The sequence below is a fragment of the Brachyistius frenatus genome, unplaced genomic scaffold (assembly GCF_029030835.1).
Source record: "Brachyistius frenatus isolate BFR_SWC_R1_liver_20210118 unplaced genomic scaffold, ASM2903083v1 Contig_98, whole genome shotgun sequence".
NCBI classification, from domain to species: Eukaryota; Metazoa; Chordata; class Actinopteri; family Embiotocidae; genus Brachyistius; species Brachyistius frenatus.
The window spans coordinates 1,510,076-1,526,331 of NW_027210697.1; the positions used below are offsets into that span (position 1 = coordinate 1,510,076).

Sequence of the window (16,256 nt, forward strand, 5' to 3'; positions counted from 1 at the left end):
TCGAGCTGTCGCAGCACTCTATTCAGCGTGATTGAGGTGAGGTCTTTGATGAGCGATTTCATGTCAGTCGTTTCAAGGCGAGTGACACTTTGATGACACAGACAGAACTTTTCAGGATGAATCAAGATCTCTATCTGCAGCAGAACATTTTCGGGGTTTTCTATTAGATCGAGACGCGGCGCAGGGAAATCTCTGAGGCTCCATGCAAGCGATTTTTTTTTTACATCTTGACTAAAACGAAGGTCAGCGAGGACAGAGATCACACCGATATCTGAAAGAGGTTTTTCATATTCATAAAGTGTGAGTTGAATTAAATGTAGCCTCTTAGATTTAAAAAAATAAATCGTGAATGATATGACTTTGTTGCAGCTACATTTGTGTACATTTTATTGACATTTCTGCAAAGTTTTCCCCAGACGTATTTGTCAACTTCACAAACTGTAAATTCTTAGAATTAAATATAAAGTTCTGTGGTTTTGAACAATTTACAGCTGCACCACAAGTTTGTAATGAATGGCCCAGTGGCATTAATGTATAAAAGAACATAGCACTATGTACACATGTTTTACATATTTGCAAACCATTTTCAAGTGTAGTCTATAAAGATCTTTGGATATATTTCTACCGCGGTTGCAGAAACTGTGCGATTCTGTGCTAGGTTATGTTTACAATAATACAACATATATGTATGCCATATCATATTACTTATATATAGGTCGTATTATCAACTATTAATCCTAAGGGGTAGACGAAAGGCTGTGTTTGTGAATGAAGGTGTAGACAACAGGGTGTGGTTGTGAATGAAGGTGTAGACGAAAGGTTGTGAATGAAGGTGTAGACGAAAGGTGGTGAATGAAGGTGTAGACAACAGGGTGTGGTTGTGAATATGTGAATGAGAGTGAAAGTACTGTGCCAAACCAAAAGGTCACAAGGAGAGGTCTGCAATATACTGTTGTTCTTTGAGGCATAAACAGGAACAGACAGATGTCTGGAGGACTACAGGGTGTGAAGGAAGACAACCACCACCTCCACCAACCAACAAAGGACACATCAATACACATGACTTTTTGGTGTCTGGACTATAAGAAGACTGGGTGAGGGAAAGTCAGGAGGTCAGACTTCGTGAACTGACACATACTCTGTTGCGGTCAGGGAAACATAGTCTGGACCCAGAGCTCTGTAAACTGGTTATTCTGCTGCTGTTAAATACATATCTTGAAGCCTGACATCTTCTCCTATTGCCTCATTAAAGAACACGCAGGACTGGGGGCTGACACATTTTGGCTTTGTACTAGCAGGAGCCCAAGTCCAACAAAACCCATAAGTGATATAAGCGCACAAGTAACACTTCACATTGACAACACTGTACGTCTGCAGTATTTTAGGCCAATGTTCCGATGATGTAACATCAAGCAGACAACTGTCGCCGACACAGTTTAGTCAGGTTAAAACAACAAAGTTAGTTGAATCTATTCTATTCGATTGAGCTCTATTCATATAGCGCCAAATCACAACACAACAGGATATTTCAGGGCACTTAACACAGTAAAGTCCTTAAAACAGATCTTCACAACACTATACAACAGAATCCAACAATTCCCACGTGAGCGTCTGGGAGAAAAAAAAACATCCCCTTTAAGGGAGAAAAACCTCCGTCAGTATGAAGGAAAAACTCCCATTTTAACAGGAAGAAACCTCAGACAGAACCAGGCTCAGAGGCGGGGCGGCCGTCTGCCTCGACCGGTTAGTGTGAGGTGAGAGCAGAGAGAGAACAGACACGAACTGTCGGCGGGGCTTGTAATCGCAGACCAGAGACATGGTCCATGGCCGGGGACATCCGCAAAAGAAAGCACACAAACTATGCGAGCGAGGGAACTGAATAGAAAGGCAACAGACAATGGGAGAGAGAAAGCATGAAGGCAGTGAGATATAATGGTGCTATATAAGTGCATAGACAGTTGAAAGAGAGAGAGAGAGAGAAAAAGAGCTCAGTGAGTCATTTGAGGTCCCCGAGGAAGCTAGAGGTAGAGGCTAGTGTGTGAATCTTTAGTCTGATTTTATTCAGGGGGTGCCTACTTTATCACAACAAATGACATTCTGGGTGCAATTCATTAATTCAGCTTAACGATGGTCACGTTAGGCTGATCGGGTAACAAACTGTAATAACAACATATTATTGTCATTGTTCTGCAAATATATGCTAGAAGACAGTTTCCCTTTTGAACATCCAGCAAGTACAAGCACAACAGAAGCACTCTCTACTTCACCCTCCTGTCTTCACCCTGATCTCCACTAAACCCCTGGAGCTACGTGAAGTCCCCTCCCGCTTCAAACACACCCCGATCCCAAAGACACCCTCCATCACGGGGGCTGAAAACGACCGCAGGTCTGTAGCTCCATCGTCTGCGGTCCTTTTGTGAAGTTGTCAAGAAGACTGGTATTGACCCACCCGAAGGACATCGCAGACCGCACGCTGCTGGACTCCCTGCAGTTTGTCTACCAGGTAAACAGGTCAGTGTATGATGCGGTCAGCATGAGACTGAGCTACATCAACCTCGACTCCTCAGGGGGGTACACAACGATTCTGTTTGTGGACTTCAGCTGGGCTTCCAACGCCAGAAGTCCTGCTTTCCAAACTCAACCACACTTACTGTGCCCGTCGTCACCAGTAGGTCAACAGTAGGTCAACAGTCGGTAGATCAACAGTCAGTAGATCAACAGTAGATCAACAATCAGTAGATCAACAATCAGTAGATCAACAGTAGATCAACAATCAGTAGATCAACAATCAGTGGATGAACAGTCAGTGGATCAACAGTAGATCAACAATCAGTAGATGAACAGTGGATGATCAGTCAGTAGATGATAAACTCTCTGACTGACAGGAAGCAGCATGTTTTATTGCTGTTCTTCAGAGATGTGTGCTCACCCCACTTCTCTTCTCCCTTCACACCAACGACAGCACCTCAGGAGACCGGCCTGTTAAACCTCTGATATATGCAGATGACACGACGGTTCATCAGATGAGCCTGCACACAGACAGGAGGTTAAACAGCTGCCGATGACAGTAGACTTTAAGAGGAGCTCCTCCAGCACAGCCTTCTCTTGGACAGCTCAGGAAGTTTAACCTGCTTCAACAGCTGCTGATCCAGCTTCACACTGCAGCCATCACATCTGTTCTCTATCTCGATCTCTCTATCCATCATGATCTGGTTCTGGTTGGCCACAAAACAGGACAAGAAGAGGCTTCGATGGACACTCAAGTCTGCTGTACACTGTCAAGCATGCTCGCATATACTGTCGAATCTTTATTTCAGCACTCCATGCACACTTACATCTTTGCACTATTTGTATAAAATATATAGAAACAGTTTCATCTGCTTATTTATGTGTGTATATCTGTTTGCATGTTCTGTAACTCTGTAAGTATTGCACAAATCATGTGTGAAAGTAAACTGAGAGACATAGACCCAGAGTGAAATTCCTTGTATGCAAACATACTTTGTCAATAAAGATTCAATACAATTCCAGTTGTGTTATGATGGACCTGGGAATTTGTAGGTCTCTGCGTTGTTCGGTCTCCATAAGCAGTAAAACTTGTAGGTCATAAAAGCCAAATAGAACCAGCTGAAATACACTTTATGAAGTCTGGTCATTATTCTCTGTGGGCTGATCATCGCCAGCAGGTGAGTCAATATCAGAAAAATCATTTGATATGAAAAAACGACTATAGCTGCTAATGTTTTTCATATTGATCAATGAAAGGTATTGATTTAAGAGTTATTTTTATCCTATCTACGCTCGCCGCCATGTTTTTAGTTCGTCTCTTTTTCTTTCTTTCTTTTTTTTTTTTTTTAAAGAACTGTACAAAGAAGAACTGAATCGTAAATGGCCGAAAATATATGAAACCACAGGTCAGGCTAAACGGGGAGAAGCTTGACACAGAAAATTACGGTGCTAGGGTTACAGCCTTAAACATGGCTGTGTATTATGAATTCACTACACACCGTGACTTGCCAAAGAAAATTATAGTCTTGAAGCCACCTCGAGCGTTTCTTCCAGCTGAGACACGATACGGACTTCTGGCAGGAACTGTCGCCAGCTTTTTGTTCTTCATCTGAGCTGCTGGCCTTGTTGTTTCAGGATTGAATGGCGGTGCTCTGCCGAAGCAATCAATTCCAAGTACCATACACATAAGATCCCACCAAAGGGTTTTTCTGATTTCATCATCCGTTTCATCATTTTACAAAGCAGAAGGTTTTATTATTCTGGTAAATAAGAAGCACAGTGAGTCACGTACACACAGAGGGTATGAGGGGAAAGTTGGGGGTTGAAAGCCCACTCGAATATTCATGAAACACGATGCGATACCAATCATCACTATCTCTAAATATAGGATACAAAAGATAAAACAGGATTACAGGACAGTTCTAAGTTTGCCAAGAGCAACAGAAGAAAAATCCTAATCAGCAAGGAAAGTTCACATAAAAGCATGAAGTGGTCCCCGAGGCCCTCAAGCAGCCATTTTGTGTGCTCATATTGAGAGTGCACAAGTGACTTCATTACATACTCGCTTAATCTAAACCTCCCTTTTCATGCTTCAGCCAACGTGAGTCCTCTGTTTTCCCAATAACCGCATGATGCCAAGGAATGAGTGGCTTTGGTCCATTCACATTCCTCACACAGCACAACACAGTAGATGGAAAACTGTCAATTCCTTTTGTAACTCTTCGCTCTTAGAACTGTCAAATGTCAATAAATGTGCCTTTATTTCAGGGGAAAGTATCAAACCCAAATAAAATCTCATAAAAAAAAATAACATTAGGGGAAATTTGCAACAAAAATGACAACAAGAGACTCAGAAAACAAACATTTCATTTATTGGTGAAGAGATTTTACAACTTGTTGCTGGACACAATGGTGGGTGGGTTTTCTCATTGCTTTTTGCAAGTGTGCACGAGATGTATGACAACAATTCCAAGTATATTTTACTATTTTGTCAATTGTACATTCAGCTGCCTCTTGTTCAGCACAAACTTTAGTTCTTTCAAGGGTGTCCTTGTGAACGCACCATGAATTTAAGTGTTCTTTTGAAAGCCTGTGAGGTAGATTCTGTTGACTGCACATTTATAATATGAAACAAATTCAAACATTTGGAAATTCAATCTATCTATTTAAACCAAAAGAGTTCACATTGAGCAAAGAGATTAAACAGGTCCTAAAACCCTTGATAAAAACTATTCAATAGACAAATCACAATTAGATTCTCTGGTTTCAAGATGATCTCTGCAACACCATTTTTTTGTGCATCAAGGGTGATAGATTATTTTCTGATGTTTTACATATTTGGTTGAATAAACTAAAACGGATATAGTTGTGTTTTTGTCAGTCACAAAAAGACAAAAAATAGTCTCGAGAAGTGGTCCCGAAATCAAAATAGTGAAAAGAGAAATACAAAATTTAAATTGAATCTTGAAATGAAAGACTGGTTAAAACGGGGGCATGAACAGGAAGGTCAGCACAGAAGTCGGGTGATTGTGAGAAGGGCGGCGATGCTCGAGAAGACTGGGCGTAAACCGGCCGTCCCGCCGGTTGACATACAGTGTTCCCTGTTCTGCCCGATACAGGCTGCGTACGCCATCACGTGGGGGATGTAGTTCTGCTCGTGGACCCCATGCAGCAGGTGAGCCAGGGGACCTTTAGCAAACACAGCCACATCCTCTCCTCCGTGGGTCTCCATGCTCAGAGGGACAGCTGCCTGGGCCTGGTAGTTGTTGTTCTCTGAAAGAAAAGGGCCACGGAGGACAGAAGTGAAAAAAGACATTAGTGTGTTTAGCTGCTGTGGAACTGAAGGAAGAATCCCTCCTAAAATAATGCATTCATCTCAGGAAAATCTCTCAGCTTAGTCCAATGTAACAAACAAGTAACTACTGAACTGAAGAAGTAGATTTTATTTTTTACTGACATCTAAACCAAGCGGCAACCAGCAGTGATTTCACCCATTGGTTGGTGAACGGCCGTTTTGAAGCCTCATGTTCGGATTTTGAAGATTTTTTATTTTATTTTTGAAGCTCTTGTTTTCTCATTACTGGCAGAATTATTTTCAGATGGACTGCCAGAAAATTCCTGAGAAGGAGTAACTTTAGCTAACAAAACAGAAATAAATGGTGGAGAAATTTGATTGACTTCGAATTTTATGACACTAGTTGAATGGGAGTCTGTGGAGCAAAAGTCTTTTGGAGCCAACCTCTAGTGGCACTCGGTGGTATCGCAGCTTAAGCTTCTGCCTCATTTTTCAGACCCGGAAGTTACCACAACTTTTGTATACAGTCTACGACCTAAACACATATCCTGACCCAGTGTGGTTCAAATGTTTACTTACGGTAGTCAGTAGTAGAGACGTTTTCCCTCGCACCATTGACAAGTTTGTAACCTGGACCGTTCCCATATACAATTGAGGTGAAGGGCTTCTGATCAACATCACTCAACATAGGGGCCAGACCTGTCGGTAGACGAGTGTTAGACGTTGTTATCACAACCAAATCTGCCTGCAAGCTCAACATGCAGCACTACAAGTCATGCACCACTACAGTGTGTATACATACCAAATATTGTATTTCCTCTGAACGTGTAGCCTCCGAAGTTGAACACGTGAGAGTGGTCAGCAGTAACTACGGTCAGTGTATTGTGGATGTTGGTCATGAGATCTGCCCGGCCGATGGCTCGGTCCATTTCCACAGCTTCGTGCAGAGCCTGCTTAGCCTTGCCCTCGTGGTGTCCGTGGTCAATACGACCTCCTGGCAGAAGGGGTAAACGGCTCCAGTTAAGGCAGAGGTAGTAGTTTGTATGACGTGTAATTCCACTGCATCTGTTTGTACACGCTGAAAGTGCCAACGTAGTTGTTAAGGATGACAGAAGACAGCGAGCGTGAAGCTCAAGCAATAGTTTCTCCTCTCCGCAACCCTGGCCAAACACCGCGTGAAGAGGGCATGCTCGTCACATTTTTGGTTTCAGAAAACGAATTAAAACCGTCAAATTAATCTCCCCAATGCCGGCATCGTAAAGACGTAGAGGCAGGGCTTTCAGACGCTGACAGGAACTTACTTTAAAGCATGCAGACCTCTTTATTTTACCTGGCTGAGCAGTCGTATTGCAGAGTAATCATCGTTATCAACAACAAACTTCCTGTTTCTACTATATCTAATATTGTGCTAAGGCTTGCTGTGGAGGTTGGCATTTAATGTCAAAATAAATGATAATTTTGAGTCCAGAACAATGCAGAAAGTTTCTAGAATAGTAGATTCTACATGAACTGCCTAAAATAAAGAGCAAATTATATAAACAGCTCTTAATACCACTAGTTATTACATGTTTGTTTCCTATTTTATTTTTTTGTGTTCTTATGTCTTATTATTTTTAGTAGACGCTTTTATCTCACTCATCTGCTTCCACTTTCCTGTTTACTCCAAACGTATTCCCTGTACTCCTCCAATTGCGTAAGTTTTTGCATAATTTCCAAATTCCTTTTTCTGTTCCTGTTGTAAATTTCCAATGATTAAATGCAGGTTTTTTTTTGTTTTTTTTTTTGTTCACTTCTCTTCAACTTTTGAGTCCTTAACTGTTTGTCTTTTTGAACTGGCTGAGTTTTTTTTTTCTAACTATTCAATGTGTAAATTAATATTATATATTTCTTACTGTATTTTGTAACAACTTGTGCTAAATTAGTTAGTCCAAAAGTAGCTGTTCCACTGTAAAAGTGAATGTTTTATTGAAATTAACTGCTGAGTGGTAAATTGTTCAGAAAAGTACGTTTTCCAATACCCAGTCATGTTTAGAAGGACCCGAGTGGTTTATGATTTCAATAGACCCCGGAGAAATGTTGTTTCCATGGGAACACTACATATCAGTCGAGTAGCCTTCCCCTCTTGTAGCCAATATAAAAGAAAGTGAAGTCCTCCAGCTGAAGGGCAATCTCACTCATCACCGGCCATCCTGCTCTCTTTCCCAACTGTCCCTCATCTTTTCTCCGTTTTAAACTGCTGCGGGGTCGACGAGACCACGACACAAACAGGACATGATTTCACAAACAAAAGACTCGTAACTTAAAGGTGTGAAGCTCTTTTGACATTTTAGGAAAACAACCAAGAGTATATTAGCTTCACTTTAACTTCAATTCTCCCAGAAAACTAAGGATCACAAAAAGATGCATCCTCAAGGAGCCACAAATATCTTTACACTATTTCATGATAATCCATCCAGGTGGCGGGCCGACCAACAGGCTGAGAGACAGCTCTACCCCGCTGCTACCGTGGCGAAAAAAGTAGACAAATCAATGCTGAATTCAGTTCCTGTTTTTTCTTATAAAAGCACCAAATGATTTTGAAAATGTTTTAATGGAAAAATGACAACCAATTTTTCCTTTCCTGTCTACGATTTTTATTTCTACAGATTTGTCAGCAGACTGCAAAAACTGAGACATGTTTTCCTCCTTCTTTTTTTGGTCCAGCAGGTGAAATTCATTGACTGACTTTAGTTGTGTGCAACTGTCACATCAGACCCGAGTAACATAACAACACGAATGCAGATAGTTAATGAACGACTATACAAAAACCTTCCAACACAGTACTGTATGTAGCACATTAACAGCCAACCTGACTCTGTCCAACAGGAAAAAAAAAAAAAACACACCCGCTAACACCTTCTGAAGCTACAGTAACCTGCTCTATGGTGTTTGCTTAATCTTCACACAAACCAAAACATAAAAAGTATTTGGTTCAAGTATGTTGATCACCAACGTGGGAGTGGAGTTAGAAAGAAGAGGCCTCTTATCACCCACTCCTCATCTCTGCTCAAGGCTCGAAGCTACATTAACTTCCAGCACAACAGGACTGAATCAAACTGTCGTCAGTCAAGTTACAAGAAGGAAGGAAAAAAAAGATTAAAAAAAATATATCTCTGGTTAATCTGCATCAGTTTTGAGCTTTTTCTTAAACTATCTATTGTCGGTCCCACAATATAAGTTTCACTATTCTTTTAATAAACCTAGTAACAATATCAGGTCAAAACTGTGTCAAAGGACAAACAATTAAAACACCACACTCATCACTCATGATACCCAAAACATACACAGTCATAATTGTAATCATCTTGATTATCACAGCATATATCCTATCTTAAATTCACAGTTCAAACGGGCAATATCTCTGATTAAAACTACGACTTAACACAGTAAAACGTTTAAAATTCTGCCGTGAATTTTAAACGTCACTGGGCCCGATTAAAAGTAATTCAAAAGCAAAAAGCGTTGTGTTTCAAACGGTGTGAATCATGCAATAACAGTGCGAACACAGCAAACGTACCTTTTCTGTTTCAGTATCCCTGTTTAATCTAAATATACTGTGGACTATTCTCACCGTGCAACAAACAAAATGCTTCCAAGATTTTGGTGGGTTTTTTGGTGGGTTTTTTTTTAAAGAGGGGGAGTGTAAGAGTTTAGTCACTCAGTACACCTGTCAGACAAATCTTTGTCCAACCGGCTCCAGAAGAAAGACAAATGTGCAATTGCTGTCGTAAAAGAGACGACAAACTCACCCTCCACGAGCAGGTAGAATCCACTGGGGTTCTTCCTCAGGATCTTGATGGCCACCTCCACCATCTCCGTCAGTGAAGGATCCGTGTCAACGTTCCTCTCCAAGTCGTACGTCAGGTCCCCGGGTTCGAAGAGACCTGCAATAACAGGAGGCGTAATTCAAGGAGAAATAGGTTATTACACGCAGAAAAGAAGCCTAAAGCAAATGCAGACACTTGTGGCTCTTCATTTACACTTCAATGAGAGTTTCATAATAACAGTGAGACTCACCCAATAAGTAATCCACGTTGGCAGGGTTTAGGGATAAGAGCTGCTTTTTGTCCCATACATAATGGCCATTCTGTAGAAAAGGTAAAGCGCAGCACAGCGTTGCAGTCACTTTTAACTTCAAAATATGAAAATGTAATTGGGTAGATAAGGATGAAGCAAAGACACGAGAAGAGCAAAAGAAGAGGATGAGTAAAAATGTACTTTAGCCGTCATTTTGTCAATCCACTCCTGCACCAGGTTCCGTCCGTCTTTCCGTGTGCCGTTGTGCTTCGCCATATTTGGGTATTCTACATCCGGCTTGTTTTTGGGGAACATATATTTCCTTCCTCCCCCCATAACCACCTGAAAATCACATAGGTCAATCGAATATGTAAACAAGTCCTGTGTACGAAAGAGCAACGATTAAAAACATCAGCAGTAAAATCACAGCCGGCTTCTCGGGGCAGTTTCACTGTTTGGTCAGTTCATCGTCGATAGAAACGTAGATCTTCAACAAAATGTCTGTTTGGGCATCTTTTAGGTCAAAGCAAACCCAAATCACCTGAAAATCCACTGAACTTCTGAGAGCTTTTAGAGTATGAAAAATAGATGAAAATCATTTTTTTGCAAACAGTCCATCTGTTAATTGTTAGGTCCATAAAATCAACAACAACAAAAAAAAAAAAAAAAAAGAAAGGAAAAGTAATCATGCTCGTATCTAAGGTGATGTCATCAAATTGTTGTTTGTTTAACGGGACAAACACCGAACAAAAGCGGTCGCTAATTATGTGAGATTACATTTAAGCAGTGGTACTTTGAACTAAATGCTAACACGTGTGCAAATCTGGACGGTTGTATTCCCATGTAAAGACTTACTTCCATCACTCACGCTGTTTAATGAGCCATTACACAAGGCTAATTAAGATCCTGCAGCCATGCCAACAGTTTTGCGAGGCTGGGCACCGCAGCACCTCCAACTCAAAGCCAAAATTAGCACGCCAACACCGTCACAATGCTGACGTGCTCGTGTTGCCGCGTGGAGCTATAACGCTCGCCATGTTTAGCCTGTCAGCATTTCACATCGTTCTGTACAGCTTCATCGGTGCAAATGTCATTTCTTGTGCAGTTATTTGGTCACAGTACAAAAAGAGAAACTGAAAATTTGGACTTGATGACGTTATTGAAGACATTTTAGAGGACCGAGTCATGGCAGGTCATTCTGAGTAAGACATAAATGTCTGCACCAATTAACTGGGCGATATATTGCATAGTTTTTGGTTATTTTATCCATTGCAAACACTAAATGTGAACCTTAAGGTATTGCTAGACCGAGTCATGGGAACCAGGAAGTGTTTTGATTTTTGTTTTGTTTTGTTTTTTTGCTAGGAAATGTACAATGACTCACATCAATGTTGGGAATGTTTTCGAAGAGTTGCCTGGCGATGTCCTTGCAGCCGGCCTGCAGTGCTTCCGCTGGCATCTCGTTGTCGGAGTACCAGTCTCTGTCCACAGAGTGGGCGTAAGCGGCGCTGGGAGTCGCATGGTTGACGCGGGTCGTCGTCACTATTCCCACCGACTTGCCTGCAGAGTACACACAGAAGCAGCTGTCTGAATTTGGGCTAAGTTTCTGATTAATATACAGATTCAGACTCTTGATAAGTTGAACCCTTTTAAGTACAAAATCCCCCCCCCCCGCTTTGTCTTCAGCGTCTCCTTGCTGAGCTGCAGTGGAGGCACAGAAACACAAAGAGGCACTTCTACGCTAACTCAAGACTGCAGCCTTGTATCAGCCTTGGCAAGAGCTGGAATGTATTATGGAACAGCAGGGACCAAATGGATGGACCAGCGTTTTTTCCCCCTTGAACAGAGTTGTCTTCCAACAAATCACAGGGGTGTAAAAGAAAAAAAAAACATCAATGCAAAAACCAGCAGTGGCCAGCGTTAAAAAGTTCTCTTTTCCGTCTATTTGCGTTGTGCAGGAGGTCAGCCGCCACCAGGTATGTTCCCTGAAGAATGATTGGATTTCTAATCATCCGTGACCCCTGAACCCACACATCCTGATCCTCGCCCACCCTGAGCTTACCCCCACCACCGCCCTTTGAAAAACCCTGCTACTCATTCCTTTCACATCTGTCCTGTCTTCTGCGGTGCCTCTTATTGTTCGGTCTTTAGAGTGTTGGGTTACACAGGACGTGTTCAGGCAGCGTGCATACCGCCATGATGTATCCTTAAAAGGTAAAAGCGCATTTATACAGAAAATCCCATCTTTCACTGGGAACCAAAGGTAGTTATCCTTCAAGCTTTTGATCACAACTGTGTGCGCGAGAAGTGTCTTTTTGTTGCTTTCTCGCTCTATGAATACAACATTGAACTTATCATTGAACTGAAGCAACTCATAAACCAAAGGTGAAACGCTTTCATACATACTGACGGGATAACTTAAAAAAAAAAAAAAAAACTTTTAATTAAGCGGTACGGAGAAATGATGCTCAGATTAAGAATTTTGTGTAATTAGAAGTCACCTCCTGTCTCAAAAAATAACTCTTTTGGTCAAGTAAAGTTCACTTATAAATTTCCCAGAGGGTAACTTTGGTTAAAAGGATGAACAGCTGAAAAGGAGAATAAACGAAAAATAATGAGAGCATCGCTTTCAGGAACACTTCAAAGTCATTGCTTTGAGCGATCAAGCCGCGTCGGTGAGTATTCCCACCTCACATTTGCACAGCATTATCTTCAGACATAATTTGGTTACTTCAGACATGAAATGCATGAAATTCTATCATTAAAAAAAAAAAAAAAGACTTCGGCATCCAAGTAGCTTAAAAAGAAAATCTGTGAAAATGGTTTGTGTTTTGTTAAGTTTCATTAATGTCCCTCTACCTGCTTCCTTAGCCCATTTGAGGATGGAGGTGACCTCGTTGCCCACCGTGGTGTTACACTGGGAGCGGACAGCGGCTGCACTCACGCCCACTGTGCCCTCGTTGGCTTTCACCCCGCAAAGGTACGCTGTGGCTGTGCCAGCGCTATCTGGCACCTGGGCGTTAGTGTTGTACGTCTGCAGAGACACAAAGCATTGACATTAACTACACTGATGTAAAGCAACAATATGGCAAAAAATGTTTGACGGCGTTAGAAGATTGCCGACAGCACAGTCAGTAATGCATCAGTCCAACTCTCACTCTTTTCTAACTTCCGTTCACTTCATGTGGCTCTCAGCCCTTAAATGGGTCATAAAAAAAATATAATTTAATCCAAATCGATGGGTATTAATGTGCTTAGCAGATGTTACCAACAGAAAAAGAAGCAGGATATTTGTGGGGACTGTTTTCAATCATGGATCAATGGACATCTGGGCTACTTATTCCCAAATTATATTTGGTTTGGCACAAACTTTAGCTGGGACCTTTCTATGTGAAGTTTGAATGACCTCCAGGTGCCTGTGTGAGTGTTCTCCCGGTGCTCGAGCTTCCTCCCACAGTCCAAAGACGTGTGTTGGCTTAATTAGTGATTCTGAAATTGGCTGTAGATGTGAGAGTGATGGACTGGCGACCTGTCCTGGGTGTACAGGCTTCACCCTCCCCCTCCCCCTGACAGGATGATGTAGGTACTAGATGATAGATGGACAGCAGCTTTGTAGAGTGGGCAAAGTTCGTTAAATCCCTTCAGCCATTAGCAGGAATATGTGTGTTGCATCTGCAGTCTCTAGTTTTTTTTTTAACCCGTGTGTCATTTTACACACACTTTAACTACTGCAGGTACCTTCAATAATTAGGCCTATTTAAATCTGCAGACGCATTGATTTTGCATGAGCTGTGCCATACAGATTACATGTTTTTACACTGAGATCATTTGAATTGTGTGCTATTTTTTTTTACTTTGAGCAGATCTCCTATCCCTGCGTCCTTTGGATAATCCTAATAAATTCTGTTTATCAGTAGCAACATTACATTATTCTACGTTTATTTAACTGTTTCATATAAGGCCATATAAGCTGCTGACGATTTAAGAAGCACGAATAATTTAAAACTATTTTGTGTTTTGTCGACTGCCTTTTTATCAAATCTGTAAAGTCTACACATCGCAGTGTGATGTCACACACTGAATGACCTCGTTTACAGTCGCAGTCCTGGTCAGGAAGCCTTTAACGAATGCAGCTGGATCATTACATTGTGCCATACTGTATAGTTGTTAGACCTTGGCCAAAGATACAAAAGGGAACTTGTCCATCTCCAGCTGCGTCTCTTCCCCGCTCTGTCCGCTCAGCTGGCCCTTCAGTATCCGAGCGGCCGTCACCGTGGGAACACCCATCCCTAAAAAACAAAAGCAGGTTGAGTTTTAGGATTGCTTTTCTCTCAGCGGGGACAGAGAGACTTCACATTTCAAACATTAACACGTTTCATTCACTGTAATTGGTTTGCAACACACGAACATTCGTTGTTTTCACTGACATATTAGAACAAGGTGGCTGCTGTGAGATAAAACATTTTCTAAAGATACATATTACTTCAAAAAAACAGATACTAACAGATTCTTCTTTGACTAAAAGTAAAAGAAGAAATATTGAGAAAATATTGAGAAACAGTGTGCTGTACGTTTTAGGGCTTAGCAAGCAGCGATCACTTTTTAAACCTGCGACCAGCTAGACTTGAATGAATTTAATTTTTCATTAGTTTCTGTTGTTCGGTTTCCAAACATGAATGCCTGAAATTAACTGTAAGTGACAGACTACTGTCGTATTACCTCACTCTTCTTGTTGTTCATAGTAAGTTTGGCCCCAGGTGTAGTTTGATTGCTTACATTAATGTTGAAACCTGCCCTGCATGTTTCACAACAGGGCACTTAAGAGGTCTTCAGAGGAAACCGTTTATTGTGCTGCAGAGTCTTGTGACTTCACCAGAATTCTGTAATTTTCCTGGGATAAAATAGAACCATGAAACCATTTCCAGTCACACAGTCACGTTGTGTCGTTCCAACTTTTCATTTTAATTTGAAAAAGTATGTTGCCTGTTATTCTGTAACTACGCTAACATGACCGTGAAGGCAGCAGCGTGCAAGAATGTCGTGTATGTAGTACAAACAGGGGGAGAGAGAGCGAGAGAGAGTGAGAGAGAGAGAGCAGAGGCCTGATGGAGGATAAAAAATGTTGTGTGACCAATGAGTGACCCAGCACAAACAGAAGCCCAGTGATCTGGTGCGCTTGTTTAGTCTGCTGCTATTCATTCACCTCACGTTAGAAAACATCTCATTCATCTTCTGCTGCATTACAGGATCATATCATCCCAGCTTAAATGCAACAGCTCGTACTTAATCTTCGCCATTAAAGCGTTTGAGGCTCTGCACTGTCAGTTTGGGTCTCAAATCCTTTTGCGGCAACAGCTGACTTACACCTTTAGTTACACCGCATTTGTGGAGATTTCATACCTTTATGCCACAAATCAGGATGAAAAAGTAATGTTGTCGTGTCTTACCATCTCCCAGGAAGAGGATGACGTTCTTTGCTTTGTTTCTGTTGAGACTTTGCAGCGTCAAAGCGTTCTTCAGGGTCCGCTGGGCCCACATGTTCCAAAACTTTGGATCTTTCTCTTGCTCTGTATATTGCAATGAACAAGACTGGCTAGATTGAGATAGTTACAGAATCAACAGATGCAGGTTTTGGCAGTTGAAAAAGCTTGAAGTGTAATAAATGTGGAGGAAAACCATACTTATATGAGATCATACAGGGACACCGGACTGTCAAAAAATGTCCAAAAAAATAAGTGATTGCAGCTTCTCAAAAGTGAATATTTGAGGTTTCCTTACTTTCCCATGATAGTAAAGTCAGTATTCTTGTTTTTGGCACTTGTTCAGACCAAATAAGTTATTGTGTGTTAATTGTGCTGACACATGATAAATACACAAATATTTCCAACCGGTCAGCAGGTTGAATAGATTGTAAAATAGTACGTAAACTGTAAATTCTTGTTACTTCCTGAGGCGCCTCCAAATTGAACACAGCAGCAAAAAAAATATCCAGTTTTCTAAAAAACAGGAAGTCCATTCTGATAAACTTCCTTTAAAAGTTCTAAAATTTCTCCTGCAGGTTCTGGAAGTCTGCCATGTGTGCTGGACACCTCTGGTCAGGTTACATCATTTATTTTGGCCCCACAAACAAAGAACGCAGCGACTTACCAGGGAACTGTGGCTTCCCCGGACTCCCCAAGATCAGACAGGAGCAAACGATGAGCAGGGCTGTCACCTTCATGTTGTCGTCTGTGTGTGGCTGACGCGTGTCACTCTAGACAGTCATAACATGCCACTCTGAGAAGCCAGAGGAAGCCTGTCTGCAGTCGTGTCACAACTGCAAGGAAAATAAGAACACGCACTATCAATTAAGTGTGTGTCACGCGCTGACTCTGACATACTCATTTAATATTTATTT

The 16,256-nt window shown here is 41.5% G+C and overlaps 1 protein-coding gene across 1 annotated transcript; it reads right to left on the reverse strand.

Annotated features, from left to right (window-relative positions):
• Nucleotides 1–4,858: 4,858 nt before the first annotated feature.
• On the reverse strand, nucleotides 4,859–16,169 carry alpl (alkaline phosphatase, biomineralization associated). The gene is made up of 11 exons (XM_069711277.1): nucleotides 16,007–16,169; nucleotides 15,307–15,426; nucleotides 14,033–14,148; nucleotides 12,719–12,893; nucleotides 11,244–11,419; nucleotides 10,061–10,201; nucleotides 9,860–9,929; nucleotides 9,592–9,726; nucleotides 6,606–6,797; nucleotides 6,383–6,502; nucleotides 4,859–5,781 (listed from the first exon to the last, which is right to left on the reverse strand). Exons 1-11 carry the CDS (start codon nucleotides 16,077–16,079, stop codon nucleotides 5,516–5,518), a joined length of 1,584 nt encoding a protein of 527 aa, XP_069567378.1. The 5' UTR covers nucleotides 16,080–16,169; the 3' UTR covers nucleotides 4,859–5,515.
• Nucleotides 16,170–16,256: the final 87 nt, after the last annotated feature.